Source organism: Thamnophis sirtalis, unplaced genomic scaffold (genome assembly GCF_051295495.1).
Source record: "Thamnophis sirtalis isolate CommonGarterSnake01/CBP01778 unplaced genomic scaffold, rThaSir2_p1.2 scaffold_3, whole genome shotgun sequence".
Classification (NCBI taxonomy): domain Eukaryota; kingdom Metazoa; phylum Chordata; class Lepidosauria; order Squamata; family Natricidae; genus Thamnophis; species Thamnophis sirtalis.
Window position 1 is genome coordinate 123,368,514 of NW_028261383.1, and position 13,982 is coordinate 123,382,495.

Here is a 13,982-nt window from a genome sequence, read left to right on the forward strand (position 1 = left end):
GTGCAGCGGCAAGGAATTTGATGGCCATCCAGCCCATTTCCAACACATTGGTTGCAATGAGCTTTTAACCAACCAGTGGATAAAAACCAAAGGTGGTCACCAATTCACTCTAAGCATTTTTCTCCTATTATGGAAAGGTGCCTGTTCAAGTTAGATAATGCAGTTTTTCACTGGGGAAAAAAACAGAAAGAAGAAAATTGTTTCACAGTCTTTCTTTCTGGAGTTTCATATCCCCTTTCGACCCTTACTTTCCCATATAATTTCAGTGCTGTGCTTTTTCTAGGTGGATGGAGTGAGCTATCTCCTTCAGGAAATTTATGGGATAGAAAACAAATATAACACACAGGATTCAAAGGTGAGAACTAGAGCTAAATGTGCAGAATAATGTACATGTTGTACAAAGTCTCAACCAGATTGTCTGGAAGTTTCCATGTTAAAACCCTTCCCTCCCTCCCTCCCTCCCTTCTTTTCTTCCTCCCTCCCTCCCTTCCTTTCTTCCTCCCTTCCTTCTCTCCCTCCCTTCCTCTCCTTCCCTCCCTCCCTTTCGTCCTCCCCTCCCTCCCTCCCTTCCTTAAATTCACTATGGACACATGTTTGTAAGGACATGCATACCAGCAAGCTTTTCTAATCCAGGTGGCAGAGGATGAGGTGAGTGACAATAGTGCAGAGTGTGTAGTCTGCCTCTCCGATGTCCGAGACACCTTGATCTTACCTTGCCGCCATCTCTGTCTCTGCAACACTTGTGCTGACACCTTGCGCTATCAAGCTAACAATTGTCCCATCTGCAGATTACGTAAGTCCTGATCTTTTTTTTTTTAATGTTAAGATTGGGTCCTCTCTGGAAGATCCAATGTATGTTTGATCCTCTCACTTTGAGAAATGAGCAATTGCCTACACCCGAGATAGGCTGAAACAGAGCCAAGGTGGCGCAGTGGTTAAATGCAGCATTGCAGGCTACTTCAGCTGACTGCAGTTCTGCAGTTCGGCTGTTCAAACCTCACCGGCTCAGGGTTGACTCAGCCTTCCATCCTTCCGAGGTGGGTAAAATGAGGACCCGGATTGTTGTTGGGGGCGATATGCTGACTCTGTAAACCGCTTAGAGAGGACTGAAAGCCCTATGAAGCGGTGTATAAGTCTAACTGCTATTGCTATTGCTAAATTATTTAATTTTTAACAACCAACTACCGTGTTTCCCCGAAAATAAGATAGGGTCTTATTTTCTTTTGATCCCCAAAATATTCACTGGCTGCTGCTGTGTTGCAATATTTTCATGGAGGTCTTATTATTTTTGAGGTGCAGGAGGCGGCGAGCATGGTCATCTCATGGCTGCTGTTGTGTTGCAATATTTTTGGGAAGGGCTTATTTTAGGGCATGCACTCAAAAGCCCCACTGGACTTATTATCCGGGGAGGTCTTTTTTTCAGGGAAACAGGGTATCAGAAGTGCAGCCAACTGTGATTATATTTGACTTGTATTTTAGTGGTCACAGTCACCTATTACCTTGGGTGGTTTTTCAGAGAGATTTCTAGCAGAATTTAAAATGTCCTTCCCCATCCCTCTCCCTTTTCTTCCTCACAGCATTTCGGGCCTTGTTACAGATCAGAGCCATGAGGAAAAAAATGGGACCCCTCTCCCCCACCAACTTCAACCCCATCATTGCATCCCAGACATCCGATTCAGAGGAACATTCAGTGAGTATGGGTTTGTTTGATTGTTCAGATGCTGATCTTATTCCGTCTTGGCTGAGATGGTCTTCTGGGCTGCTCATTCTTTTTGGGAGAAGAGTTGAGCACCGTGAAGCTTCCCCCCCCCCCCCCAATTCCACCTTTTCTGTAGAGGAGTAATCCAGAAAGAAATGCCACTGACAATGAAGTTGTAATGACATTAGAACTGGAAATGGCAAGCCCAGATTTTATCTAAATCCACTGAAAAACTCTGAAGACAAATAAGAACCAATTCAAGCAGTATTTATTGTGACCTGCTTGCGTTTGAGAAGAAGGGCGATATTTAAATGGATTTTTCTGTCTTTCCTTTCCAGTCATGTTCATTGCATGTGTAAAACTGTGAAAAAAGAATAGACTTAAGAGACGTTCATTGTGCAGAACGAGAACCAATTGCACAACTATACTATCTTCCCAAATTAATTATACCAAAGTGTGAGAGACAATAGAGTAGTAGTAAATTTCAGAGGCATAGTATTTTTCACAACTATGGAAGAAAAAATGTGTTTGTTTAAACATTTTAACTTGTACAAGAGCTAAAGAAGAAAGAAGCAAAAAAAAAAATCCTCCTTGGGATTTTTAAAAACAGTGAAAAGGCAAAATATATTTTCTAAAAATAAATATGAAAAAATTGCCATCTTTCCTCCAGGTTGCTCAGGGAGCATAACAGTCATTCCCCAAGCAGAATCAAGCTAGTAAACATGATGCACCAGAAGCGGGAACCCAGGAGCTAGAGAACTTGCCGGCATCTCGGCAGATGAGATGATTAAGGCAGTTGCTAGCACCATATTTTTATGTGCATGCACACTTAAGCACAGATCCAGTATGAAGTTTAGGGGAGAACTAGAATATCTCAATAACTAAGTTGCAATATTCAAAGCTGGTAAGGCATTTTAAATTATAGTGATTCAGCCTGCAGATTATATTGTTCAGTGATCCTCCTTATTTACTAATTCGTCTTTAAACAAATGTGCATTTAGAAAACTTGATGCTGGGAAAGAGAATTCTAGCCTAATCTTATTCAATCCACTTTTTGGGAAATTCATAGAACATTTTTCCTCCCATTTCTACAGAAGTGGCTTGTATCATCTGTAGAAATATGAGTCCAGAATTTCTCTGCAGAAGGAGTGAACTAAGTCTTTATTTTTATGGCAAAAGTATAGAAGAGTGTGACCACAAAGGTCTTTTTTATTTATGTTCAGAAAGACTGTGCTTAATGTGCATGTGTTTTTCTTCCTGACTGTTTATCCTTTTTTAGGTCATAAAACCACCATAATCTTCTCTACCAGCTAAAATATTTCAAGCTAAGAAATCCAAATTACTTGGCTTAGAATAAAGAGCTTAAACTAGGCAACTATTAATTAATTATTACATGACATGACCAAGGCACAGCCTTAAAAAAACAGCAAAAAAAGATAATAATTGCAAATCAATTCAGTAAAGGTAGCTCAAGCCCCAGTAACCAGTTATGAGAGAGGGGGGGAGGGGGAGAGGGAGGGGGGGTGAGAATGAATGAGAATGTGAATGTATTGACACAGTACTCTCAGCTAAAAAAAGAATAGGGTTGAAAAACTAAAACCTTTACTAACCAAGTAATCTCTCTCTATAAAAATGGCTATGTGTGTGTGTTTGTGTGTACATTAGAAATTATGTTTGGTCCGGACATTTCCCCCCTATAAATAAATATCCGGGCAACAATGGGTTATCAGCTAATGCAGATTAAAGATTTTTAACCTCCCTTTAAAAAATATCCAATTTCCACAGTGTTGAAGAGAACTCTGTTCCAGAGTGGCAGAGCCACTCCTCTTCCATCAGGGATCCTGGTCTCTCTTTCTATTTGGTGTACTCTTTGAGAGTTTTCTGAGCTTCCTGTTCTGTCTTGAGCTTCCTGGTAACAGTTCCTGCTGCTTAAGAATAACCTCTCTTTCTCATACCCTTGTCTGTTCCTCCAGTCTTCAGAAAACATCCCTCCTGGCTATGAGGTTGTCTCCTTGCTGGAAGCCCTTAATGGGCCTCTCACTCCATCCCCAGCAGCCCTTCCAGTCCGTGTGCTTGGGGACAACCATGTGTCAGGCATGCTACCCACATATGGCAGTGACAGCCACTTGCCTCCCATCCAGACACTGCCTTCCCTTGAACGCTTATCAGATTGTGGCAGTCAAGGACATAAATTAAAGAAGAGCCTGTCCAAGTAAGTGACCTCTTGTCATTTCCCTCTTGCACAACAATAAATGAGCTGCCGGCAGTAGAACCTTATGGCCAATATCCTATTCCTTAAGTCTGTTTGGTCGATCCTTTGGTCAGCAATCTTTTCAGATTCAGATTCATATGGTTTTGCTTGGTCTCCCTCAGACAATTATTTGATTATTATTGCAATTTTTAAAAGGCTAGGTTCTCATTGGAGAACATAGATCTCATGAATGCAGGGGTGGGCTTCAAAAATTTTAGCCAGAGGTTCTCTGCCTAGTTGCTGGGTGGGCGTGGCTATGGTGGGCGAGGCCTAGTTGGCCTCCTGCACCACAGTGCAGGGGGGGGGGTGTTTTTGCCCTCCCCGGGTTTCAGAGGCTTTCCTTAAGCCTTCATGAGGGCGAAAACAGCCTGTTTTTTGCTCTCCCTGAGCCTCCGCATGTGCTCTGCACTTACCTGCATCCAAAAAGGGCTGCGTGAGGACTCTTGGGAGGGGTGGGGTGGGGTGGGTAGGGTCAGCCAGGAGTGGGATTTGTGGGTTCTCCGAACTGCACAGAATCTTAGCTCCCAAACCCCTGCAAACCCCCAAAAGCCCATCCCTGCATGAATATCTAGGCATTTCAGTTTTCTTAAAGAAGTAATAATTTAAAAAATGGTGAGGAGCCATGAACGTCATTGAGTATTGTCATATATTCGAGTATATATGGGGGGATTACTTGGCAAGCCATCTCTGGGTTGAGTTCCAGGATGTTGCCTCCGGGGATGTGGACAAGGCCATTCGAGCTGTAAGTGCCTCCACCTGTATTTTGGACCCGTGTCCCTCCTGGCTGGTTGCCAACAGCAGGGAGGTGACACATGGCTGGATCCAGGCGGTCGTGACCGCCTCCCTTCGGGAGGGGCACTTCCCCGCCGCACTTAAAGCGGCGGTGGTGAGACCCCTCCTGAAGAAACCATCTTTGGATCCAGCCATTTTAAACAACTATCGTCCTGTCTCCAACCTCCCCTTTATTGGGAAGGTTGTTGAGAAGGTGGTGGCCTTTCAGCTTCAACGGGCCTTGGAGGAAGCTAGTTATCTTGACCCCTTCCAGTCCGGCTTCAGACCTGGTTACAGCACAGAAACCGCTTTGGTCGCACTGACCGATGATCTCTGGAGGGCCAGAGATGGAGGCCATGCGTCCATCCTGGTTCTCCTTGACCTCTCAGCGGCTTTCGATACCATCGACCATGGTATCCTTCTGCGACGACTGCGGGAGGTGGGGGTGGGAGGCACTGTTTTGCAGTGGTTCTCCTCTTACCTCACGGACAGGTCACAGTCGGTGTTGGTCGGGGGGCAGAGATCATCCCTGAGGCCCCTAACATGTGGGGTGCCGCAGGGTTCGGTCTTATCCCCCCTACTTTTTAACATATACATGAAACCGCTGGGCAAGATCATTCGGAGGCACGGGATAAAATACCACCAATATGCGGACGATACACAATTGTATCTGTCCGCCCCGTGCCAACTCAATGAAGCGGTGGACGTGATGAGCCAGGGTCTTGAGGCCGTTAAGAACTGGATGAGCGCTAACAAACTGGTACTCAACCCGGACAAGACCGAGTGGCTGTTGTGCTTCCCTCCCAATAATTTGGCTGACATTCCAACACTCAGGCTGGGGGGTCAAATTTTATACCCCTCAGACAGGGTCCGTAACTTAGGAGTCCTCCTGGATTCACAGCTGACTTTCGACCATCAGCTGTCGGCTGTGACCAGGGGGGCATTTGCCCAGGTTCGCCTGGTCCGCCAGTTACGGCCCTACCTGAACCGGGAGGCTCTCGCAACAGTCACTCGAGCCCTTGTGATCTCTAGGCTGGAATACTGCAATGGGCTCTACATGGGGTTGCCCTTGAAGAGCATCCGGCGACTGCAGTTAGTCCAGAATGCAGCCGCGTGAGTGATAGTGGGCGCACCGCGGTTCGCCCACATTACACCCATCCTCCACGAGCTGCACTGGCTACCTGTCGGTCTCCGGGTGCGCTTCAGGGTATTGATGACCACCTTTAAAGCACTCCATGGTAGTGGATCTGGATATTTGAGAGACCGCCTTCTGCCGATCACCTCCCTCCGACCAATTAGATCGCACAGGCTGGGCCTCCTCCGAATTCCATCCGCCAGTCAGTGCCGACTGGCGACTACGCGGAGGAGAGCCTTTTCTGTTGCAGCTCCGACCCTGTGGAACGAGCTCCCCGTTGAGATTCGTACCCTCACCACCATCCAGACCTTCCGCACAGCCCTCAAGACCTGGCTCTCCCAGCAGGCCTGGGGATAGGTTTCCAATTTACCCGCCCGAGTGCTGACTGTTGAATGCATGTTGTGGTTTACCATTTTATTTTGTTCACTATTGTTTGTCTCTTGGTTGCACCCCCTCCCCTTGTGATTGTAAGCTGCCCTGAGTCCCCTCAGGGAGAAGGGCGGCCTATAAATCTCAATAAAATGTTTAAAAAAAAATGTTATTATTCACAGGTGCCTGTGAAGCCTATGCCGACCACTAGATTTATTAATGTATCTAACTAGCTCTTAATGGAGTCTTCTGTAGCATTTTTGAAGACCCCCATTCCGTCATTCTAATTTGTGTGTTTTCTACAAAGGTGTTACATTTAGTTTGTCTGTTTTCACCAGGTCAATCTCACAACATTCCTCGGTATTACATGAAGAAGAAGATAAGGCTTGTAGTGAATCTGAAGTCAGGATTTCCCAAAGGAAGTCTCCCTGTCCTCGTGGAGAGGTGATTATTTTAAAATTCCTGTTTTTTTAAAAAAAAAATTACTTGAGCCTAACTGCTGCTCACTTTTTTCCTCCTGCAGACCTACAGTATAGAAGATACATTAGGGAAAGGAAGATTTTTCCCTTTGCATATAAAGGAGTTAAATCTGCAAGCATGTTAGTGAATTTAGACTTGGAAAAGAATCAGAGGTGCTTGCAAATATCTACCTTGAAAGAGAACTGAACTTTACAAGCTCTGGAATTACTCTCACTTCAGTTAAAATTGCTTTGCCAGATACAAAAATGCTGAGTAAAATCTCTGTTGGTTAGGGGTAATGAGGATTTGCTATCTGAAAGTGATAGGACTTTGGTTACTCTCTGTACCCACAGGCGGTAGCACATAACACCCCTCTTAAAAATAGATTTGGGTTAGAGTGTAACATTTGATAAGACTGATCTTGAAAAGGTAACTTTTTCCAGTGTTTCAGTTGGTTTGGGGAAATGACTCAAGATCTTCCAAATTTTCTTCTTGTTCTCACATCTTTCTTAATTTAAAGCTATCTTGGGGAAATCTACCAATTTCCCTTTATGTCCTTCAGAATTCTCAGTAATGCCCATGTTGGTTGGTAAGTAATGAAGGTGTCCTAGTTAGCGTAAGCTAATATAGTGGTCAGACTGAGTGACTGAGTTGGATCCAGTTTGTAATACTTACTTCATAATAGTTTTTCATTATAGATTATGGTTTCCCTGTTTTTCAGAATTGTGGTGTGACACCTGAAAGCGAAAATATCACCCTATCCTCCTCAGGAGCAATAGATCCATCTTCATGCACAGGAACACCTCTTTCTTCTACCATTTCTTCTCCAGAAGGTACAGTAGAAAAGGTGTTTCTAATCTTTTTTTCTTTCCTCCTGTTTAATGCAAGTTGAATTTTTCTGCCTTTGACTCGGTGTTGATTTTTGGAGACTGTCTTACTAGTCCTTGCAGTTTTCTTGACAAGATTTTCAGATACAGCTAAAGGACCTGCCTCACATCCACTCTATAACCTATTTCCAAATAAATGATTTTGCATATGTGTTGCCTATATGTCCCGTAATCCAGGATATTATGTTCATTAACTGATGAAAAGCTATGCTATTGCAATTGTGAAGAAGTTTGCGGGTCACTTAATCTGTAAGGTTTTGAGGTGGACAAACTTTTTAATGAACTGTCCAGAGACAATTCAGCAGAAGCTAGATATAATATTTGATCTTATTGACTATATTCTGAGCCCAGCAGCACAAGAAATGCAATTGTTTAGAGCAAAACCACCACTGAAACTTGGGCACTCATAAATACTTCTGGCTGAATGGTTTTTTGTTAAAGTTCACCCCACCATTCCAGCAAATGATGCTCAAGATTGCACATAGTGAAATGCAAATATTACTGTAGCAAGGGTGGCTCCTCTAACATCTCTCTCTCACTCTGCCTTATCTGCCACCTCCCTTCTTCCCTTAGATCCTGTTAGTAGCAGTCTGGCTCAGTCAGTCATGTCTATGGCCTCCTCCCAAAGTCAGCACTCCGAAATCAGCACAGATACCATGTCTTCCATGTCAGGTTCCTACGTAGCCCCGGGCACAGAAGAAGATGGAGACATGGCTGCATCCCCTGCTGTTGTCAGTGAGGTACCTTCAGAAGGAGATGTAAGTAGATCAAACTCCAGACTGATCAAGGGACGAGCAGCAGCAGAAGCTGCAATACAGGGGGATGAAAAAAATAGCTCCTGATTTGATGCAAGCAAACTTATTCAGGCAAATTACTTCATAATGCTTGTCACTTTTAAAAGAAATCCCCACATAGTGGGGTTTTTTTTTAATAGTCCGGTACATGTTTTGAATGGAGCTTGAGTGGACACATCTAACATTCAAGACAGTTGTCCAAAAGGTGTCTGTAGCCACCATGTCATTGTCCTGGGAACAGCACAAACTTGATTCCTGGAAAATCATCTCCGTATCTTTTCAAATGCCTCCTTTTCATTCAGGGAGGAAGTAAAGAAGTAAATTAGCATTTCATAAAGACAAACAATGTTTGGTTATGTTTGGGTTGGTCCTACTGATGTGATTTGGTAGATTATGTTTTGTCCTTATAGGATACTATTTGCCCATAAACATTTTTCAGTTTTCTCTTCTTTTTTCTTAGTCAACTCCTGTTGAGTCTTCTCCCGATGAAAATTTTGTCAGTATCTCAGCAGAGGAACGAGATGTGGAGGTAAAGTTCTATATGTGAAAGCTTGGAAAGTGAAGTCTGTCTCTGAGCCATAGTTTTTATTTGTATGCAAAATCTTTTTCAACAACATATTCCAAGGCAAAACACAAAGCAAGTGGAAACCATGGGGCCAAGTAAAACAGTAAAGCCCAAACATGTAGATTAAATAGCTAGGAATCATTCTTAGGACTAGGAGCCAGATGGTATTCCAGGTTAAAGCAATGAGGAGTTGATGTAAAAAATGTGAGTCATTCACAGAACAACAAGATGCAGGAAATACTCTGGATCAATAAAAGAGCAGTTTGGCCCGACTCGGCCACGGTGTCTCAGTGACTAAGACGCTGAGCTTGTTGATCATAAAAGTCGGCGGTTCAGCAGTTCAAATTTCTAGATCCACGTAATGGAGTGAATTCCCGTTACTTGTGCCAGCTTCTGCCAACCTAGAAGTTCAAAAGCATGTAAAAAATGCAAGTAGAAAAATAGCGGCCACCTTTAGTGGGAAGGTAACAGCATTCCATGCACCTTCAGCATTTAGTCATGCCGGCCACATGACCATGGAGACGTCTTCGGATAGCGCTGGCTCTTCGGCTTTGAAACGGAGATGAGCACCGCCCCCTAGAGTCGGGAATGACTAGCACATATGTGTGAAGGGAACCTTTACCTTTACCTTTACCTTGGCCTGACTCAGGCATTCTCAATTTCATTTCTCCAAATATGTTATGACTATGATTCTGAGAATTCCCAGGTAGCAAGTCTGTTATTCATACTGATTTTAAATTCTGGAAGTTGTAATCTCAGTTTGTTTGGACGAAGTACATAGCATACCAGCAGAGATCCAGATGGCTCCTGCTAGCTTTTTGTTAGGCACTAAAGATTTGGCTGTTCCCCAAAGCATTTGGGCTGGGAAGTTGTGAACTCTGCTGGCAGGTTAGTTGTAATTGTTCTGGGAAATGATTTTTACCATCTTGGACATTTGGATTGTTGAAATAAGTTTTTTTTTTAAAAAAAAATTTATATGCTGCTCAGAGTTATAGAATGGGCAGCCATATAAATTGTGTAGATAAATTAGGAAGCAAGCAAGCAAACAAACAAACAAACAAACTAGTATGGAGAAACTCGATATACTTAGACTGGATTACTGTGGCTAGAATGGTTAGCTGAGCCTATTATAGAAACATATAAAACTGATGGCAGAAAAAGACCTAGTGGTCCATTGAGTCTGCCCTTTGTTTTTTTCTTTTTTTTTATTAACTATTATTTTTATATTGTATTCATTCAAACAAGCAAGATAATTTCTTGCGCGTGGGTGTTTTATCGAACTGTTCCTTTTGGCCTAGTCTAAATTACTGCATCACACTACTAAAAGTTTGCATTGTGCTTTGTGCAAAAAAAAAAAAAAAAAAGAACTGTCTACAGGCCAGCATTTGATCTGTTATTTCAAACTTTATCATTTGGAATTGTACATCCAACTCGGAAAATGTTCTGTATGCTTTTTAAAGCAAGTACTTGCAAAAGGATTAACCACATTATAGCTTCCCCAATCACCTTCGGAGAACAGAATACTGTGGAAATATTAATATCATCCTTTGTTGTTAGTTGCGAAGTCGTGTCCGACCCATCGCAACCCTATGGACAACATTTCTCCAGGCCTTCCTGCCCTCTACCATCCTCTGGAGTCCATTTAAGCTCACACCTACTGCTTCAGTGACACCATCCTCATTCTCTGTCATCCCCTTCTTCTTTTGCCCTCAATCTTTCCCAGCATTAGGCTCTTCTCCAGTGAGTCCTTCCTTCTCATTAGGTGGCCAAAATACTTGAGTCTCATCTTCAGGATCTGGCAGTCAGGGTTGATCTCCTCTAGGACGGACTGGTTTGATCGCCTTGCAGTCCAAGGGACTCGCAGGAGTCTTCTCCAGCACCATAGTTCAAAGGCCTCAATTCTTTGGCGCTCAGCCTTTCCTATGGTCCAGCTTTTACAGCCATACGTTGCAACTGGGAAAACCATAGCCTTGACCATACGCACTTTTGTTAGGAGGGTAATGTCTCTGCTTTTTAGTATGCTGTCTAGATTTGCCACAGCTTTCCTCTCCAGAAAATATCATCTTTACTACATGGTGAATCATTGATTTGTGTATTCATACCTTATATATATATTATTTTTTTTGGCAGGGGAATGATGTCAGGGAAGAAGAGGATGCCTCTCCCACACAGGAAGATGGTAACACAGAATACAGCATTGCTTCATGCCCCATGTTGGTTCTCTTTCACATCTAGCACAGCCAGGGAAAGAGGACAGAGCTGAGGCACATTTTCATGAGGAAAGAACAGAGCTGAGGCAACATTACTTTGGGGCAATTTCAGTTTGCTACCTGCATTGCTATAGTTTGAAGCGAAAGGCCTTTCTTAAAATGAGCAGGTAGAAGAAATTTGAATACATGGAGAATTTAAAGAGTTCTGCCAGTTCTCCTTGTTAAATTTCAGGAAAAATAGGCAAATGAAGTTGTTTCTACTGGCAATAGGTCAGCACATTATTTTTGACTCCAAGTTACAAGGGTTGGAATAATATCCCCATTTGACATTTCATTGCTGAAATTAAATGACTAAATTCTTAGATTTTCTTGAGACTGTTTAAAAGTTAGGAAAGTTATTGTTGCTGTTAATATTACTAAAAATAATTTTGTGTTCCCTTTTGAGGCAATCCCCCCTACGTGTTTCAGCTTTGGTTTCATTCTGTAGTCTAAATTAGATCTGAATATTAGCAAGAAACTTTTTTAGGTTATCTAAATTCTTATGAAGGTAAATCATATTAAAATGAACTCTAAGGTTGATTAGATCACTGCTCATCAGCAAAGTCAGAAATGCTTCACATTGATGAATGTTATCGGGCAGTATACAAATGGGAAATCCCCCTTTTATTTTTTTAAGCATAGATTTTGCTTTATTTTAAAATTTGTCCAAACCTTTAACAACAGTGGTGTACACAAATAGATCCTTACCATGAGTTTTATTTTTCTCTTGGTGTCTTGCCCAGAATAATGAAACCCATAGCCTTGGGGAAGATGCTGTGATTTCTCAGAGCCGTTTGAATAAACCTTCCTGGAGAAGGGATTGTATCCTATCTGGCTCTACCATCTTGTTACAACAAAATCAAGTTTCTACTGTGTTTTGATTGTTCAGAATATTCCATAGATGCCAGCCAGAGACAACTTAAACCACAAAATAGATGCTTTGCTTGAACTTTCTCTGGTGGTATGACTGGTTTATTTGATACCTTTACATACAAGATCAAATATCTCCCTCTGTGCCATTTATATTTCCATATTGGCAAGAATAGCCTTGAAACAGGAAGTGAAAATGGAGGTGGTGGAGGAAACCAGCCACAATAGCTTTTGGCCGCTGCATCCCCATCTCTTATTGTCCACTCTCTACCTTAGTCCCCCTTGACCTGAGGTCTTCCAGATATGTAGAGACTTCAGTCCTCAGAATTCCCAACTAGTGGAGACTGTAATTGGGGATTTGAAATTTCAACAGACCTGGAGGTAGCAGGTTGGAGAAGGCTGCTCTACCTTTTTGGCCACTGTTGAGGTTTTCTTCATTTCTGAAGTGTGTGATGTTTTCTGCTGCCTTAAAGAGGAGCAGAATTAAACCAAAGCCTCACCCCCTCTCTAACTGCATTAACTCCTTTGCAGGCCAAAGGACAGGCGCATACCTAGGTATGGAGTGTGACAATAACAATGACATTGGCAACGCAAGCGTGAAAGTTCTGGACAATAAGGTGTGCTCTGAGGCCCGCTTACCTGGTGAGTGGCTGTCTGCTGAACATGAACTTTGAAGGGAGGTGGGAGGACAGTTTCTTATATATCCCTCCTCTGCTTTAAATCCCGCCACCACTTGAGAGCTGTCAGCCTTTAATCACAGTGTATACCTATTAGAGTCATACAGTGTAGGGAAATGGACAGGAAGGAAAATGCTATTTTGTGTGGCATCTTCCTGATACTTAAAACCACTCTCTCTTGTCTCCCTCCCCTGCCCACCTCTGCCTACGTCACACCTAGATCATAAAGATAAAGGTCAGATTTCCTAAATATAAAGCAAATTTCTAAGTTGGCTTTCTTCAATGAATGCTGATAATTGCAGTTTCAGTACCTTCTGGGAAACTGCTTAGAATACCTTAACCCTTCAGCCTCTAGTTTTTGCATACTGTGGGAGCCATGTTTAATAAATTGCATCATTGGTGATATCCTTTTTTACTTCCTGCTGTTTGCCCCTTGTCCTGCTTTTCCCTTCTCTCATTCTTTTCACAATCATTTCTCTCTCTTAAACTTCTTTAAATCCAAGAAAATAAAAAGGATGATACTAGCTGCACAGCTGGCTATAAACTACCCAATCTCAGTTTGCCTGGCACTTTCACACGGTTACAGTTTTCAGAATACTTTGGAGGGAAGACACAAATTTGGAAGCAATTTAAGTGTGTCGTTTGAGGATGATTACACCCATTTGCTATAAGAAATAGGTTGGGTAGTTAGATCTGAGCCCAAGCCTGATCAAAGTCAAGGTTCTTCCCAGCAAGAGTTAAAGGCTAAAGGTTAAAGGTTAAGAAGCAATCTAGCGAGATCTATAGAAATATAAGACAAAGTCTTCTACAGGCAGATAGTTCCAGTAGCTAGAAAAGGAACTTCTTGGGTTCTTATTCTAGAAAATCTAGTTCAGCTTTCCCATCCTGGAATCTTTTGGAAGAAATGTCAGCTCCAGTAATCCCCAGACCATAATCATACCAGCTACAGAATTATAGCTGAAAATTTGAAGGGGAGGGAAGTCCATTTGATAGTGTCTATTTCATTCAGTCAATGAAATGACCAATTTTTAATTTCCTAGCATAAGAACTGATTACTGCCACCTCCCAGCTTATTTTATGTCTGTCTAGAAGTCCTTAGATTTCTTTTTATCCTTACGCATAGGAAGCTCATAATAATGAGCAGGCATGAGCAAAATTTCCTCAGAGACCTGTTTGGTATCCTTTGGTGAAGCCCCAACATCATAACCCCAACTTTAGTTGGTTACTAATTCTTGATATGTTTTGTTTCTTCTCTT

General features: G+C 42.5%; 1 protein-coding gene across 5 annotated transcripts in view; it reads left to right on the plus strand.

Moving 5' to 3' along the window:
• RNF157 (ring finger protein 157) overlaps window positions 1–13,982 on the plus strand; it is a 111,006-nt gene that overhangs the window by 86,178 nt on the left and 10,846 nt on the right. For all 5 annotated transcript variants that reach the window (XM_087709890.1, XM_087709888.1, XM_087709889.1 and 2 more), the window contains 10 exons: window positions 284–355; window positions 634–793; window positions 1,578–1,690; window positions 3,673–3,911; window positions 6,564–6,669; window positions 7,406–7,517; window positions 8,145–8,329; window positions 8,826–8,894; window positions 11,061–11,109; window positions 12,581–12,691. In XM_087709890.1, the coding sequence (XP_087566016.1) occupies window positions 284–355; window positions 634–793; window positions 1,578–1,690; window positions 3,673–3,911; window positions 6,564–6,669; window positions 7,406–7,517; window positions 8,145–8,329; window positions 8,826–8,894; window positions 11,061–11,109; window positions 12,581–12,691 (1,216 nt within the window). The remainder of the gene's footprint in view (window positions 1–283; window positions 356–633; window positions 794–1,577; window positions 1,691–3,672; window positions 3,912–6,563; window positions 6,670–7,405; window positions 7,518–8,144; window positions 8,330–8,825; window positions 8,895–11,060; window positions 11,110–12,580; window positions 12,692–13,982) is intronic.